General features: G+C 42.0%; 1 protein-coding gene across 6 annotated transcripts in view; it reads left to right on the forward strand.

Annotated features, from left to right (window-relative positions):
• Positions 1 to 668: 668 nt before the first annotated feature.
• LOC106565273 (ral GTPase-activating protein subunit beta) overlaps positions 669 to 18,660 on the forward strand; it is a 93,720-nt gene continuing 75,728 nt past the window's right edge. For 4 of the 6 annotated variants that reach the window (XR_001319639.3, XM_014132196.3, XM_014132197.3 and 1 more), the window contains exons 1-3: positions 669 to 886; positions 8,916 to 9,129; positions 16,765 to 16,967. Coding sequence is in view for 5 of the 6 variants with exons in the window: in XM_014132196.3 (XP_013987671.2) it covers positions 8,953 to 9,129; positions 16,765 to 16,967 (380 nt within the window). In the remaining variant the exon portion in view is untranslated. The remainder of the gene's footprint in view (positions 887 to 8,915; positions 9,130 to 16,764; positions 16,968 to 18,660) is intronic. The other 2 variants (XM_014132192.3, XM_014132194.3) reach the window with 1 other exon arrangement.

The raw sequence follows: 18,660 nt of genomic DNA on the forward strand, positions 1-18,660 counted from the left end.
CAAATATAGCATAAAGCAAAAAGTGTGCTGGTACCACTTAGTATAATATTTGTTACGATCTTCAAAAATGAAATGCGTTTGTATTCAGCGTGTGTCTTGCACAAACGTATGTGTTTGTATTCAGTGTGTGACTGTCAAACCTCAGATGGACAAATAAAACACTGGTGACTCCGCCCACATTGAGCCCCGCCCCGAACTGCCCACTGCAGTCAGGGGTACTTCAAACACACAGGGTTGGCTTAGATTGTTGACAACATGTAAACTATATTTTGCTTCCAAATGTTTATTGAAAACATAAATACATTTGTACAATGAGCACTTGCTGTCGCTCAAATACATCGTTACCGTTGTTGGTTAGCTAGCTAGGGAATGTTTTGCCATATTAGCATAGACATGACATGAGTCAAAACACATGGAATCCTATAATCTGTCTATATGAACCAGAAAAAAGGAGCCAGTGAAATGTCTCGCTTTTTATTCTATCTCTGGTTCAGTTGCATAGAAATAGATAGAGGACGTATCTTTGTATCTGTGGCATTATAGCGTCTCTGACAGCATGGGCAGTGCCATTGAGACTATCTCTGCTCCCAACTCGTAGGAATCCCCACCCAGTTGACTACTTTAAAATGGTTGAAGCCCGCCATGGCAATTTTCATGCTAAAATGGGTATTATCCATGATGATTACTCTATCTATCTATCTCTATGTTCAGTTGCCAGTAGCTACTGAGGCTAGCCGTCAACCGGATGACGATTCGACGATTGACGTCGAATGTATGCTTGTCATTGGATGTGAATTTGCTTCAAAGATGGTTCTGTAATATCCTCGATAGTGTACAGTTTTCTGAAAACGGACGGTTGATATGACAGTATTTCCTTCCGACACAGGTAAATAGCAACACACAGCCAGCTGCGGTTGATCTGTTGTGTTATTGTTTTCATTAGCTTAGCCAACTAGCTACCGTTAGCTCCAGCTAGCCCGTGCGGCCTTCAATAACAGTGAGACACTGCTTCTCACAACGCTGGCTGAAACTTGCTTGCTAGCCCGCTTTGCTGGTTGTACAGGTTGTGACAGCGTAAGTTGCCTATAGCTAGCCATGCATTATGTTCATTTTCGACTGTGTTAGCTATATGCCATAACGCAAATTTTGCTACTTAGCTAAATGTCCCAATGCATTGGTACCATTGAAGACATAGCTAGCTCGCGTCTGTTGAAGATATCATCAGCTAGCTAACTTGGGTGTAACTAACGTTAATCATTAGTCCAAACATGTGGGTTTTGCAGAGAGAACGAGTTTCCATTAGACAAATTCATGTAGGTCCCTCCCCTTAGTTCGGGTTAAGGGTGTTTTCACATTTGATTCCTTTCAAATTTTGTGAACTCAGTGCGGTTCTCTTAATGTTTTGTTCAGTGTGAACACTGCAACGGAACTCAGACCCATTAAGAGCCCCCGAAGCGAATCGAACTGAGACCATTCCGAAAGTTGGTCTGAGTTCGGTTCGCTTGAGTTCCGCGATCCGGTTCCCTTTTTGGGGCATTGTGAAAACAAAGTCCCCCAGGTTCGCTTGTCATCAATCCCGCACCACACACCAGACCAGGGTTTTCCCAAACTCGGTCCTAGGCCCCCCCCCTGGGTACACGTTTTCGTTTTTGCTCTAGCACTACACAGCTGATTCAAAATAACCAACTCATCATCAAGCTTTGATTATTTGAAATCAACTGTGTAGTGCTAGGGCAACAATCAACTTGTATTGAGAAACCCTGCACTAGATGGTGCCACAAGACAGAAGATGATGTGCAGGTTCGGAGAAAAAAATGTCTGCTGTTTTTGGATATTGATTAGCGATTGTCAACGTGTGGAGTTTTTAGTTCTGATTATTTGTTTGCAATATGTAATCTATACGTTTAAAAAAAAACAACATTTTAGTAATTTAGCAGACTAATCCAGAGCGATTTACAGTAGTGAGTGCATACAGTTTCGAACTGATCCCCCGTGGGAAATTAACCCATAACCCTGGCGTCACAAGCTCCTTGGTCTACCAACGGACCACCTATAGGCTAAGAGAGCTTCCTAAACTGTTTATTAGATTGTGGAGTATGAATAGTGTGAGAAGACTACATAATTGGTGAGAATCACAACATGGGGTACAAAATTAATTCTAGCTCTTAAATGGGCAGTAGCCTACATTGGGTGTACAATTTTTCATGACAGCATTATTTAATCTGCATTTATTCTTCAAATAAAATAATTGTATTTGTCACATACACATGGTGAGCAGATCTTAATGTGAGTGTAGCGAAATGCTTGTGCTTCTAGTTCTGACCATGCAGTAATATCTAACCTAACAATTTCACAACAACTACCTTATACACACACGTGTAAAGGAATGAATAAGAATATGTACATAACAAAATATGAATGAGCGATGGCCGAACGGCATAGGCAAGATGCAGTAGATGGTATAGAGTACAGTATATAAGATGAGTAATGTAGGGTATGTAAACATTATAAAGTAGCATTGTAATAAATGTATCACTAGCCACTTTAAACATCAATTTTTTCATTATTAAAGTGGCTAGAGATGAGTCAGTATGTTGGCAGCAGCCACTCAATGTTAGTGATGGCTGTTTAACAGTCTGATGGCCTTGAGATAGAAGCTGTTTTTCAGTCTCTCGGTCCCCGCTTTGATGCACCTGTACTGACCTCGCCTTCTGGATGATAGCGGGGTGAACAGGCAGTGGCTCGGGTGGTTGGTCTCCTTGATCTTTTTGGCCTTCCTGTGACATCGGGTGGTGTAGGTGTCCTGGAGGGCAGGAAGTTTGCCCCCGGTGATGCGTTGTGCAGACCTCACTACCCTCTGGAGAGCCTTGCGGTTGTGGGCGGAGCAGTTGCGTACCAGGCTGTGAAACAGCCCGACAGGATGCTCTCGATTGTGCATGTGTAAAAGTTTGTGAGTGTTTTTGGTGACAAGCCAAATTTCTTCAGCCTCCTGAGGCAGCGCCTTCTCCACCACGCTGTCTGTGTTGGTGGACCATTTCAGTTTGTCCGTGATGTGTACGCCGAGGAACTTTCCACCTTCTCCACTGCTGTCCCGTCGATGTGGGTGGGGGGCTGCTCCCTCTGCGGTTTCCTGAAGTTCATCTCCTTTGTTTTGTTGACATTGAGTGTGAGGTTATTTTCCTGACACCACACTCCGAGGGCCCACACCTCCTCCCTGTAGGCCGTCTCATCGTTGTTGGTAATCAAGCCTACCACTGTAGTGTCGTCTGCAAACTTGATGATTGAGTTGGAGGCGTGCATGGCTACGCAGTCATGGGTGAACAGGGAGTACAGGAGAGGGCTCAGAACGCACCCTTGTGGGGCCCCAGTGTTGAGGATCAGCGGGGTGGAGATGTTGTTACTAGAGGTCGACCGATTATGATTTTTCAACGCCGATACCGATTATTGGAGGACCCAAAAAAAGCAGATTTTTATATTTAATTTAATTTTTATTATTTTTTATAAATGTTATTTTTTTTTATGTAAAATGTATTTCTTTTAATCTTTTTTGTTTTATTTTTTTTAAATTATTATTATTATTTTATATTTTATTGTAATAATGACAATTACAACAATACTGAATGAACACTTTATTTTAACTTAATATAATACATCAATAAAATAAATTTAGCCTCAAAGAAATAATGAAACATGTTCAATTTGGTTTAAATAATGCAAAAAAAAAAAGTGTTGGAGAAGAAAGTAAAAGTGCAATATGTGCCATGTAAGAAAGCTAACGTTTAAGTGCCTTGCTCAGAACATGTGAACATATGAAAGCTGGTGGTTCCTTTTAACATGAGTCTTCAATATTCCCAGGTAAGAAGTTTTAGGTTGTAGTTATTATAGGAATATTTCTCTCTATACGATTTGTATTTCATATACCTTTTGACTATTGGATGTTCTTATTGGCACTTTAGTATTGCCAGTGTAACAGTATAGCTTCCGTCCCTCTCCTCGCTCCTACCTGGGCTCAAACCAGGAACACATCGACAACCGCCACCCTCGAAGCAGCGTTACCCATGCAGACCAAGGGGAACAACTACTCCAAGTCTCAGAGCGAGTGACGTTTGAAACGCTATTAGCGCGCACCCGCTAACTAGCTAGCCATTTCACATCGGTTACACCAGCCTAATCTTGGGAGTTGACAGGCTTGAAGTCATAAACAGCGCAATGCATTGCGAAGAGCTGCTGGCAAAACGCACGAAAATGCTGTTTGAATGAATGCTTACGAGCCTGCTGGTGCCTACCACCGCTCAGTCAGACTGCTCTATCAAATCATAGACTTAATTATAATATAATAAACACACAGAAATACGAGCCTTAGGTCATTAATATGGGCTCAAACAAAACGTTTTTTTCTTTCAGTGAAATACGGAACCGGTCCGTATTTTATCTAACGGGTGGCATCCCTAAGTCTAAATATTCCTGTTACATTGCACAACCTTCAATGGTATGTTATAATTACGTAAAATTCTGGCAAATTAGTTCGTAACGAGCCAGACAATGAACGCAAGAGCAGTGACACAATTTCATGTTAGCAGGCAATATTAACTAAATATGCAGGTTTAAAAATATATACTTGTGTATTGATTTTAAAGAAAGGCATTGATGTTTATGGTTAGGTACATTGGTGCAACGACAGTGCTTTTTTAACAAAGACACCGCATCAATTATATGCAACGCAGGACACGTTAGATAAACTAGTAATATCATCAACCATGTGTAGTTAACTAGTGATTATGTTAAGATTGATAGTTTTTTTTATAAGATAAGTTTAATGCTAGCTAGCAACTTACCTTGGCTTCTTGCTGCCCTCGCGTAACAGGTAGTCAGCCTGCCATGCAGGCTCCTCGTGGAGTGCAATGTAAGGCAGGTGGTTAGAGCATTGTACTAGTAACCAGAAGGTTGCATAAACGAATCCCACCTGAACAAGGCAGTTAACCCCCGTTCCTAGGCCGTCATTGAAAATAAGAATGTGTTCTTAATCTAACTTGCCTAGTTAAATCTACAAAAAAAAAAAAAAAAATCTGCAAATCGGTGGCCAAAAATACCGATTACCGATTGTTATGAAAACTTGAAATTGGCCCTAATTAATCGGCCATTCTGATGAATCGGTCAACCTGTAGTTGTTACCTACACTCACCACCTGGGGGCGGCCCGTCAGGAAGTCCAGGACCCAGTTGCACAGGGCGGGGTCGAGACCCAGGGTCTTGAGCTTAATGACCAGTTTGGAGGGTACTATGGTGTTAAATGCTGAGCTGTAGTCGATGAATAGCATTCTTACATAGGTATACCTCTTGTCTCGATGGGTTAGGGCAGTGTGATTGCGATTGCATCGTCGGTGGACCTACTGGGGCGGTAAACAAATTGGAGTGGGTCTAGGGTGTCAGGTTGGGTGGAGGTGATATGGTCTTTAACTAGTCTCTCAAAGCACTTCATGATGACGGAAGTGAGTGCTACAGGGTGATAGTCATTTAGCTCAGTTACCTTCGCTTTCTTGGGAATAGGAACAATGGTGGCCCTCTTGAATCATGTGGGATCAGCAGACTGGGATAAGGATTGGTTGACTATGTCCGTAAACACACCAGCCAGCTGGTCTGCGCATGCTCTGAGGACGCGGCTGGGGATGCCGTCTGGGCTGGCAGCCTTGCGAGGGTTAACACGTTTAAATATTTTACTCACGTTGGCTGCAGTGAAGGAGAGCCCGCAGGTTTTGGTAGCGGGCCGTGTCAGTGACACTGTGTTGTCCTCAAAGCGAGCGAAGCACTTGTTTAGTTTGTCTCGGAGCAAGACATCGTAGTCCGCGACGGGGCTGGTTTTCCTTTTGTAGTCCGTGATTGACTGTAGACCCTGCCACATACCTCTCGTGTCTGCCAATATTTACGTTAATAGTATCTTCTGTTTACAATTGCTTTTAGTTAAAAGATTGTCTAATCTATTTGCTTCCAAAATGTAAGTAGGTATATCTACAAGACCATGGTGATTGCCTACGGAGCTGTGAAGGGAACGGCACCTCCATACCTTCAGGCTCTGATCAGGCCCTACACCCAAACAAGGGCACTGCGTTCATCCACCACTGGCCTGCTGGCCCCCCTACCTCTGAGGAAGCACAGTTCCCGCTCAGCCCAGTCAAAACTGTTCGCTGCTCTGGCACCCCAATGGTGGAACAAGCTCCCTCACGACGCCAGGACAGCGGAGTCAATCACCACCTTCCGGAGACACCTGAAACCCCACCTCTTTAAGGAATACCTAGGATAGGATAAAGTAATCCTTCTAACCCCCCCTCCCCCCTTAAAAGATTTAGATGCACTATTGTAAAGTGGTTGTTCCACTGGATATCATAAGGTGAATGCACCATTTTGTAAGTCGCTCTGGATAAGAGCGTCTGCTAAATGACTTAAATGTAAATGTAAATATCTAGCTGCATGTTCTTTTTTATGTTTCCAAATTATTTCCAAAAAATGAACTGAAATATTACATTTACATACGTTTTCAGCCCTTTTACTCTCAGTACTATGTTGAATCACCTTTGGCAGTGATTACAGCCTCAAGTCTTCTTGGGTATGATGCTACAAGCTTTGCACAACTGTAATTGGGGAGTTTGTCCCATTCTTCTCTGCAGATCCTCTCAAGCTCTCAGGTTGGATGGGGAGCAGCGTCACTGCACAGCTATTTTCAGGTCTCTCCAGAGATGTTAGATTGGGTTCAAGTCCGGGCTCTGGCTGGGCCATTCAGAGACTTGTCCCGAAGCCACTCCAGTGCTGTCTTGGCTGTCTACTTCGGGTCGTTGTCCTGTTGGAAGGTGAACCTTCGCCCCAGTCTGAGGTAGTGAGTGCTCTGGAGCAGGCTTTTATCAAGGATTTCTGTACTTTGCTCTGTTCATCCTTCCCTCGATCCTGACTAGTCTCACAGTCCCTGCCACTGAAAAACATCCCCACAGCATGATGCTGTCACCACCATGCTTCACCGTAGGGATGGTGCCAGGTTTCCTCTAGATGTGATGCTTGGCATTCATGCCAAAGAGTTCAATCTTGGTTTCATCAGACCAGAGAATCTTGTTTCTCATGGTCTGAGTCTTTACGTGCCTTTTGGCAAACTCCAAGCGGGCTGTCATGTGTATTTTTTTCTTCCATTTGTCCACTCTACCATAAAGCCCTGATTGGTGGAGTGCTGTAGAGATGGTTGTCCTTCTGGAAGGTTCTCCCATCTCCGCAGGGGAACTCTGGATCTCTGTCAGTTCTTGGTCACCTCCTTTCTCCCCTGATTGCTCAGTTTGGCTGGGTGGCCAACTCTAGGAAGAGTCTTGGTGGTTACAAACTACTTCCATTTAAGAATGATGGAGGCCGCTATGTTCTTGGACCTTCAATGCTGCAGAATTCTTTTGGTACCCTTCCCCAGATCTGTGCCTCAACACAATCCTGTCTCGGAGCTCTATGAACAATTCCTTCAACGTCTTGGCTTTATTTTTGCTCTTATATGCTCTATGGGACCTTATATAGATAGGTGTGTGCCTTTTTCAAATCAAGTCCAGTCAATTGAATTGTCCACAGGTGGACTGGAATCCAGTTGTAGAAACATCTCAAGGATGATCAATGGAAACAGGATGCACCTGTGCTCAATTTCAAGTCTCATAGCAAAGGGTCTGAATACTTATGTAAATAAGTTATTTCTCTTTTAAACAGTTTTATAAGTGTGCAACGTTTTCTTAAACCTGTTTTCACTTTGTCATTATGGGGTATTGTGTGAAGATTGAGGGGGATTTTTTTTTTAATCCGTTTTAGAATAATGCTGTAACGTAACAAAATGTGGAATAAGTCAAGGGGTCTGAATAATTTCACTATGCACAAAGTTGTTTACATCCCTGTTAGTGAGCATTTCTCCTTTGCCAAGATATGCCACACCTCTCAGGTGGAAGGTCTATCAATAAACTGATTTAAACAGCACGATCATTACACAGATGTACCTTGTGCTGGCAACATTAAAAGGTCACACAACACAATGCCACAGATGTCTCTAATTTTGAGGTAGTGCGCAATTGGCATGCTGAATTGCAGGAATATCCAACAGAGCTGTTGCCAGAGAATTGAATGTTAATTTCTCTACCATAAGCCAATGTTGTTTTAGGGAATTTGTCAGTATGTCCAACCGGCCTCACATCCGCCCTGGGGGGCTGGCTCCCTGCCCAGTCATGTGAAATCATAGATTAGAGCCTAATGAATTTATTTAAATTGACTGATTTCCTTCTATGAACTGTGCAACTCAGTAAAATCTTAGAAATTGTTGCATTTGTATTTCTGTTTAGTGTTGCCTAACCTTGAGTCAAAACATCTTTAGGCAACTTGGCTGGCTAGCTAATATGTTACTTCTATTTTGTTTTTAGGCTCAGCTAGCTAGCTAACTTATCTCTAGAAAGAACTGTGCACTAAATTATTGCACTAAGTTATTGCTGTGCACGTCTTCTATGCTTTTCAAGATGACCTTTTACTGTTGTGCACCTGAACAGTATCTGTGTCCAGTCCACTATTTGGCACTTGCAAAGTGCATTTGGCACTCTCAGTGTAGCCCTTTTTGTTAATATTAGCATTCCTTTTAGATAATTCTGGCGATAACACGTCAAGCCTCTCTCTGTTCAATGTCGTATTCACAGCGTGGGTCTACTTCAAATGTGCCTTTTCACACAGTTTGCCTTTGACATATTTGTACTTTTGAAGCTACATGAAAAGGTCAAACTGAATATGAACTTATGGGAATATCAAACATCAGGGTTCACCTTATATGTAATGGGCATTTGTTGTTGCTTGAATAAGTCTACTTCAGGCTAGCTCTGAGGCCACTTTGTTTACGCATATGCTGACTCCACTCCTCTGTACACACAGGTAACAATTGGACCCAGTAGAAGCAAAAGCCACCACCATGTATTCGGAATGGAGGTCTCTGCACCTGGTGGTGCAGAGCGACCTAGGCCACCTGAGTGTCCTTCACTCGTACCCTCCGCTGGTGGGACGCGACGTGGCCAATGCAGTGGTTAGACCTCTGGGGGTGACCCTGGGCACCCCGTCCACCGATAGCCTGCTCAAGACCGACAAAGAGGTAGGCAGACTGTGTGCTGAAAACAACCCAGATTATTTTGCATGGCTGAATCAGATGTGTATGTAGATGCATGTGTATGCCATACGGGTGAAGACTTTTTTTTTTTTTTTTTGACTTGGGCCATCTAGGGGAACTACCCTAGAACCCCAACATTCGAACTTGCATTTTACGCTCAAGGGGAATAAGCTAGCTACAGCTGTCAGTTGAAAGTGAAGTTGGAATGTTGGATTTCTAGGGTAGTTACCCAACTAGGCCTACTTGATTCTTTGCTGTAGGTATGGGGAGGGTATACTAATGTCAAGCTCCACTTCATTGCCACTCATTAGAATTGAAAAGTATAATTGAAAGGTTTCTTCCCTCTTTAGCTCCAAGTTCTTCTGACATTGTTCTGCCTATTTCCTCAAAAACATAGGCTACATGATACATCCAACACACCTTTCATAGGCTAGGCTTTGTCAGTCCCTTATTTTTAGAAAACCAAAGAGGCTGAATGGTCACCTGCACATTTGGACTAAGGCTACATCCTGGAAATTGAAATATTATATATTTTTTCTACTGTGCTTGATTGAAAAACACACCACCACCTCCCTCTCTAAATTTTGTTGTGTTTTCAAATCTCTTCTCTCTGATTGCTGCTGGGTGAAAAATAGCATTTTTGTCTGTGGAAAATGTGCTGCTCACTTCCCCATCATGTTTGCCTTGTAGCTCAGATAACCCCAGGCCTCTGGGCTTGCTTGATAACATAACAGGATTTCCTGAGTATACCCCCGGGGCATTCGACCCCTGCGGCTTTATAGTGAGTGTTTCTCAACCCCAGTGGAAAACGTCTCTTTGAGCCCAGTCCAATCTCAGTAGCCAGATCAGGCTTGTTTGTAATAGACGAAGGAAAATGTAAGCCATCTGCCAAAGAAGGTACGCATGGCCTTAAGCCCCTTCTCTTTCCTGCTAATTTTAGTTTGCCAGATAAGTCTCTTGTCATGCACTTATTTATATAGTACCAGTCAAAAGTTGACACATACTCATTCAAGGGTTTTTATTTTGACTATTTTCTACATTGTACAATAATAGTGAAGGCATAAACTATGAAATAACACATGGAATGTAGATACCAAAAAAGTGTTAAACAAATAAAAAATATATAGCCACCCTTTGCCTTGATGACAGCTTTGCACATTCTTTGCATTCTCTCAATCAGCTTTACCTGGAATGCTTTTCCAACAGTCTTGAAAGAGTTCCCACATGCTGAGCACTTGTTTGCTGCTTTTCCTCACTCTGCACTCCAACTCATCCCAAACCATCTTAATTGGGTTGAGGTCTGGTGATTGTGGAGTCCAGGTCATCTGATGCAGCACTCCATCTCTCCCCTTGATCAAATATCCTTCATACAGCCTGGAGGTGTGTTTTGGATCATTGTCCTGGTGAAAAACAAATGATAGTCCCTCTAAGTGCAAACCAGATGGGATGGTGCATCGCTACAGAATGCTGTGGTAGCCATGCTGGTTAGGTGTATCGTGAATTCTAAATAAGTCTGATGGTGTCACCATCACACCTCCTCCATGCTTCACGGTGGGAACCACACATGCGGAGATCATCCGTTCACCTACTCTGCACCTCACAAAGACACGGCGTTCGTAACCAAAAATCTCAAATTTGGACTCATCAGACCAAAGGACAGATTTCCCCTGGTCTAATGTCCATTGCTCATGTTTCTTGGCCAAGCAAGTCTCTTCTTATTGGTGTCCTTTTTTGTAGTGGTTTCTTACAGCAATTCGACCATGAAGGCCTGATTCACACAGTCTCCTCTGAACAGTTGATATTGAGATGTCTGTTACTTGAACTCTGAAGCATTTATTTTGGCTGCAATTTCTGAGGTAACTCTAATAAACTTCTCCTCTGCAGCAGAGGTAACTCTGGCTCTTCCTTACCTGTGGTGGTCCTCATGAGAGCCAGTTTCATCATAGGGCTTGATGATTTTTGTGACTGCACTTGAAGAAACGTTAAACATTCTTAATGTTCTGTATTGACTGACCTTCATGTCTTAATGTAATGATTGACAGTCGTTTCTCTTTGCTTATTTGAGCTGTTCCTGCATAATATGGACTTGGTCTTTTACCAAATAGCCCCATCTTCTGTATACCACCCATACCTTGACACAACCCAGTTGGATCAAACGCATTAAGAAGGAAAGAAATTCCACAAATGAACTTAAAAAGGCCCACCTGTTAATTGAAATGCATTCCAGGTGACTATCTCATGAGTAGTGGTTGAAGCTGGTTGCCAAGAGTGTACAAAGCTGTTATCAAGGCAAAGGGTGGCTATTTTGAAGAATATACAATTATATTTTGATTTGTTTAACACTTTGTTACTACAGAATTCCATATGTGTTATTTAATAGTTTTGAAAATAAAATAAATAATAATAAATAAATAAATAATAAATAATAAAAATACAGAAAAACTCTTGAATGAGTAAGTGTTCTAAAACTTTTGACCGGTTATTTATTTATTTATTTATATATATATATACACACACACACACACAGTTGAAGTCGGAAGTTTACATACACCTTAGCCAAATACATTTAAAATCAGTTTTTCACAATTCCTGACATTTAATATGAGTAAAAATTCCATGTCTTAGGTCAGTTAGGATCACCACTTTATTTTAAGAATGTGAAATGTTAGAATAATAGTAGAGACTAATTTATTTCAGATTTGATTTTTCATCACATTCCCAGTGGGTCAGAAGTTTACATAAATTCAATTAGTATTTGGTAGCATTGCCTTTAAATTCTTTAACTTGGGTCAAATGTTTTGTATAGCCTTCCACAAGCTTCCCACAATAAGTTGGGTGAATTTTGGCCCATTCCTCCTGACAGAGCTGGTGTAACTGAGTCAGGTTTGTAGGCCTTCTTGCTCGCACACGCTTTTTCAGTTCTGCCCACAAATTTTCTATGGGATTGAGGTCAGGGCTTTGTGATGGCCACTCCAATACCTTGACTTTGTTGTCCTTAAAACCTGTTAGGGACAGATGTTCCGCTAGCGGAACGCCTCTCCAATATCCAATGGTATAGAGTGGCGCGAATTACAAATACCTCAAAAATGCAAAAACTTCAATTTCTCAAACATATGACTATTTTACACCATTTTAAAGACAAGACTCTCCTTTATCTAACCACATTGTCCGATTTCAAAAAGGCTTTACAACGAAAGCAAAACATTAGATTATGTCAGAGTACCCAGCCAGAAATAATCACACACCCATTTTTCAAGCAAGCATATATGTCACAAAAACCAAAACCACAGCTAAATGCAGCACTAACCTTTGATGATCTTCATCAGATGACACTCCTAGGACATTGTTATACAATACATGCATGTTTTGTTCAATCAAGTTCATATTTATATCAAAAACCAGCTTTTTACATTAGCATGTTTTGTTCAGAACTAGCATACCCACCGAAAACTTCCGGTGAATTTACTAAATTACTCACGATAAACGTTGACAAAAAACATAACAATTATTTTAAGAATTATAGATACAGAACTCCTTTATGCAATCGCGGTGTCCGATTTTAAAATAGCTTTTCGGTGAAAGCACATTTTGCAATATTCTGAGTGGATAGCCCGGCCATCATGGCTAGCTATTTTGACACCCACCAAGTTTGGCACTCACCAAACTCAGATTTACTATAAGAAAAATTGGATTACCTTTGCTGTTCTTCATCAGAATGCACTCCCAGGACTTCTACTTAAACACCCAATGTTGTTTTGGTTCCAAATAATCCATAGTTATATCCAAATAGCTCCGTTTTGTTCGTACGTTCAAATCACTATCCGAAGGGTGATGCGTCGGCGCGTTTCGTGACAAAAAAATTAAAAATATTCCATTACTGTATTTCGAAGCATGTCAAACGCTGTTTAAAATCAATTTTTATGCGATTTTTCTCGTAAAATGGCGATAATATTCCAACCGGGAGACGTTGTATCCATTCAAACACTGAAAGAAGAAAATGGAGTCGTCACATGCACGCGTGCGCCAGTGTCATTGTTCTCAGAAGTACCACTCTCCAAAACCCTTACTGTTTTTCGCCCAGAGACTGCAGTGTCATCATTCAACGTTCTGGCACCTTCTGAGAACAAATGAAAGCCTTAGAAAATGTCACGTTACAGCAGAGATCCTGTATTTTCGATAGAAGCTACAGAAGGCCAAGAAATGGTCAGACAGGGCACTTCCCATATAGAATCTTCTCAGGTTTTGGCCTGCCATATGAGTTCTGTTATACTCACAGACACCATTCAAACAGTTTTAGAAACTTTAGGGTGTTTTCTATCAAAATCTACTAATTAGATGCATATTCTAGTTTCTGGGCAGGAGTAATAACCAGATTAAATCGGGTACGTTTTTTATCCGGCCGTGAAAATACTGCCCCCTATCCCAAACAGGTTAAGCCATTTTCCCACAACTTTGGAAGTATGCTTAGGGTCATTGTCTATTTGGAAGACCCATTTGCGACCAAGCTTTACCTTCCTGACTGATGTCTTGATGTTGCTTCAATATATCCACATAATTTTCCTCCCTCATGATGCCATCTATTTTGTGAAGTGCACCAGTCCCTCCTGCAGCAAAGCACCCTCACATCAGGATGCTGCTATCCCCGTGCTTCACGGTTGGGATGGTGTTCTTCGGCTTGCAAGCATCCCCCTTTTTCCTCCAAACATAACGATGGTCATTATGGCCAAACAGTTCTATTTTTGTTTCATCAGACCAGAGGACATTTCTCCAAAAAGTTCAGTCATTGTTCCCATGTGCAGTTGCAAACCGTAGTCTGAATTTTTTTATGGCGGTTTTGGAGCAGTGGTTTATTCCTTGCTGAGTGGCCTTTCAGGTTATGTTGATATAGGTACTTTTGTACCTGTTTCCTCCAGCATCTTTACAAGGCCTTTTGCTGCTGTTCTGGGATTGATGTGCATCTTTCGCACCAAGTACGTTCATCTCTAGAAGACAGAACGTGTCTCCTTCCTGAGCGGTATGACGGCTGCATGGTCCCATGGTGTTTGTACAGATGAACGTGGTACCTTCAGGCATTTGGAAATTGCTCCCAATGATGAATCAGACTTGTGGAGGTCTACAAAATTTTTTTCTGAGGTCTTGGCTGATTTCTTTTGATTTTCCCATGATGTCAAGCGTAGAGATATTGAGTTTGAAGGTAGGCCTTGAAATGCATCCACAGGTACACCTCCAATTTGACTCAAATGATGTCAATTAGCCAGAAGCTTTTAAAGCCATGACATAATTTTCTGGAATTTCCAAGCTGTTTAATGACAGTCAACTTAGTGTATGTAAACTTCTGATACAGTGAAATGATCTGTCTGTAAACAATTGTTGGAAAAATGACTTGTGTCATGCACAAAGTAGATGTCCTAACCGACTTGCCAAAACTATACTTTGTTAACAAGACATTTGTTGAGTTGTTGAAAAACGAGTGTTAATGACTCCAACCTAAGTGGTATGTAAACGTCCGACTTCAAATGTAAATGGTATAGTCGTTGTGCGTTCCCAATGGACATTCGGATGCGTTCGTAAATTCGCTATGGCTATCTACACCGATTTCAGAGCACTCTCGTCTGAGTGTACCGGAGAGAAGAATAATTAATTTACGAGCGCTCAACACCTGTTGAATATGGCCTGCAACAAAACCTAATTAAATTGTTTCCAGCAGCACAATTAGTCACCTACACTGTAGTTAACACAAACTGCCTAACCAGCTCTGCTAGGGCGAGTGGTCTCATTTGTGTCTGGAAGTAGCTAGCAAGCTAGCCAACGTTAGCTTGGGTGCTTGACTGCCGTTGTAAGGCCAGAACGCTCAAACCAACCCTACTCCTCTGTCCGGTGTGTGCTCCTAGAGCGAAACAATCTGAAAACGCTCTGAGTTTGTGAGCGCAGGCACTCCCGATTTGAATTTAAGAACACACCCAATAGTAATTTATGCTAGCAAGAGGTTGCAAAGCAACAGCATCAACTTCCAGTGGAGAAGTAGAAGTCAAAGAGCAAGTACGCTCAACTGAAAGTTCGGTTACACTACAATTAGGGTTTGGAAATGTTATACCCCTTAGATATTAATTTCGAATCCTCCAATCCTCTTATGCTGTATCCTACTCCCGACCGTCACGTTGTACAGCGCCATATTTTCCATTCCATCCTAACGGAAACCCTGTTGGTTTCATTTTTTGTTTTTCTCGGAATAGAAACACCATAATATATTAATCAAATGAATTAAGACACATTTCTTAATCAATCCCACTTACTATGTTATTACAAAAAAGGTTTTACATTTTCTGGTAATGCCAATATGGAAGACTAATGCTTCTCAAAGATGCCCTCTGGTAGTCAAACTAGCACTAGCAGAAAAAATGGCTGACAAATAAATAACGTGCCACAGAATGCTGCAGCAGCCCGCAAGGTGTGCTGCAGTATGACACAACTTTTAAAGGAGGAACCACTGTACATTTTTGGCAATTAAAAAAAATATATATATTATTTTAAAAAATGTTGAATTTTCTTCTATAGGCTATTACAACAATTTAAATATAGAATGTAGGTCCTTGAAAATTACAGTTAAGTCCTCAAATTTGACTTGTCAGTATACTTGCCTGGCCCGTAAATGAAAGATAAAATCACCTGCTATTGAAATTATGCACGCATCATTCACTGTAGTTGGTAAAAATGTAAAATGGTCCCCTTGTGTGGTTTTAAGCATTGTTGTGAACTTAGAACATCCAATTTTGTTGTTTTTCTATTAGTATGTTTTTGAGAGTGAAAACCTAAAAAAATCTGTCCTCCTGGTTTTTCTTTTTTTTTGTAATTTTTTTGCTTTGATTTCGTTTTGGTATCAAGTATCGTTTAGATTCTGCACTCTAGAGGATTTAGCATTTCACACTTTATGTCTCTTCTTTGGCTGTTACATTGATTTGGAAAGATTTACTGTAAGAACACAAGGACATGCTCATTTAAAAGATGGCTAGTCATTATTTGCCTGGTTCTGTATGGAATGCAGGCACATTATGGGACACAGGTCAGGCCATTATCCATTTTTAGTGTGACCAAATCATGGGCTGGTGCCACCAACTGAAAAAGTAAGTGTAGAACACTGTAGTTTATAAAGGGGCAGTTCACCTAGCTTGGCAGAACCACCCTGATTGCTGTGTTTTGAGACATGACATGACAGAATGTTGAACACCGCAATCAGGCTGGTTCCACTAGGCAATAGGCCTAGTTCACCTACATTTCTGAATGATTTGAATTCATTTTTGAAAGTAGCCTTGATCCACACTCTAGGTTTAGAATGCGACATATAGTCACGGTCACTCATGAGGATGAACCATCACTTTACCCCTGTGTTTGAAATTAAGTTAATTTCACTACAATCAGCATAATTAAGCCTAAAGAAAATTGTTTACCTCAATGCATCAATAGTTAATCATATTGTGGTCATCTTTCAAGTGTTAAGTCATTCACCCTTTCCCCAAGTACTCTGACAATGACTGACATGACATCTGACTGTCTAGCTTGCAGCAGTCCAATGCGCAATGTCTCTTTCTAACGACAGAGTTCTTGGTGTGGTGTGATTGACAGGTGAAGTGGACAATGGAGGTGCTGTGCTACGGCCTGACCCTGCCTTTGGACGGGGACACGGTCAAGCTGTGCGTGGATGTCTACACGGACTGGATCATGGCGCTGGTCGCTCCGCGCGACTCCATCCCCCAGCCAATCGCCAAGGAGCCCAACCTCTACGTGCAGACCATCCTCAAACACCTCCACAACCTCTTCCTGCCCAGGTACAAGCTAACTGTGTGCCTACGCTCTGGCTAGCCGCTAATTGTGTGCCTACGCTCTGTTAACCTCTAACGGTGTGTCTAGATTGTGTGTTGCATTTTCTTAATAGATACTGGCCACTCACAAAAGCTGTTGACGGATGTATGAGGTTGTGTATTGATTTGGTTTGATGAACTAATGGAGGGTATCTTATGTAACGTATTACAATTTCTTGACCTCAGGGATAGCTCACCCAAAATACAAAATTACATATTGGGTCTCTTTTCAAATACTCGTTTCAATGTATCACATATGGGGGTTCACTAAGGACTGCCTAATCCCAAAAGTACCAATCAAAACGTCTGTTGGAGACAGGTAGAATGCTGAATGAGGTGAGACCTTCACTTCCATAAAAGGAGCCACTCTCCAGGGCTCTGGTAATTCTCATTTCTCTTCCTCACAAAGAGTATCTCTATTCTAGCTCTCCTCATATTGACTGGATACCTGTTTTCCTGCTCACAAGTGAACCGTGAAGAATATCGCTGCCGAGCGTAGGTCTTCAGACCCTGTTGAGTACTAACCGGAAGGTTTTGTGTTGACATTTATTTTTACTTCTCAGTTACTGTTGGTAGCTATCTCCACGGCTAGCTTACCCTACCCACAACATGGTAGCATTGTTAGCTCCCTTCACCCTGAGGTAGCTGCTAGTTAGCTAACACCCAGGCAAGCTAACCAAACCAGCATTACTGCCTGCAACACAGTAAAATTGCTAGCTCCCTTCTCTAGAGTAGTTAAACCTACATTTATTTGTTTGTGTTAACTAGACTTACTGGCTAGCCTCACGGCTCTGTGGTTGTGAGAGAATACCTACCCGACGTCAAACTGCCCCCACGTGGATCCCTTCAGCCAGCACTATGCTAGCTACAGCATACCTTAGCCACGAGGTAATTACTAGCAAGCTTACACATTACTATGCTCATCCTAGCTAGCATTAGCCGTAAGGCTTCTACTAGCTAGCTTACAGTGGCTAGCGTTCTGGAACGCAAGCTAACCACACTAGCATTCCTACCTGCACATATGGTCGCATTAGCAGGGCTAGGTAACTCGGAAACAAGTTCCCTTACTGCCCAGACTGTAGTATTGCTAGCTCCCTTCTCTTGTTTAGTGCAACTTACATTCACTCGTTTGTGTTGACAAGACTTCACGTTTTGGCCTTACGGTATTATGGTCATTGGGAGATTTTCATCACAAATTCTAACAACGCACCCATGCTGTTCCCTTCGGCGAGCACAGTGCTAGCTATAGCTTACCCTAAGCCTCGAGGTCGTTTCTAGCTAGCTAACGCCTACCCTAGCCTCACAGCTATAGCATTCATACACAGTGCTCACTCCAGCTAGCCATTAGCCGCAAGGTATCTAATGAAAGCAGTGGGAGTATTTGTAGCCAAAGATTTGCAGCCCTATTCGGTGGTTACTGACTTGGGATTTCGTCACCTGTTGATTTTTATTTTTTACCGCGTTACAATGTCAGCTCCCGCACACATTTCAGCAGCAAAGTAATTCCCAAACTCTGAAACATCACAGAGAGAAATTGAAAACGAATTGACACGGACACGCTATCTAGCTCTCTCCACTGATAGTTGGACCTCCAGAGCAACTCAAAGCTACCTCACTGTGACGCTTCACTATGTACTGGATTGGGAGATGAAGAGCTACG

The sequence above is a fragment of the Salmo salar genome, chromosome 12, assembly GCF_965601325.2.
Source record: "Salmo salar chromosome 12, fSalSal1, whole genome shotgun sequence".
NCBI lineage: Eukaryota > Metazoa > Chordata > Actinopteri > Salmoniformes > Salmonidae > Salmo > Salmo salar.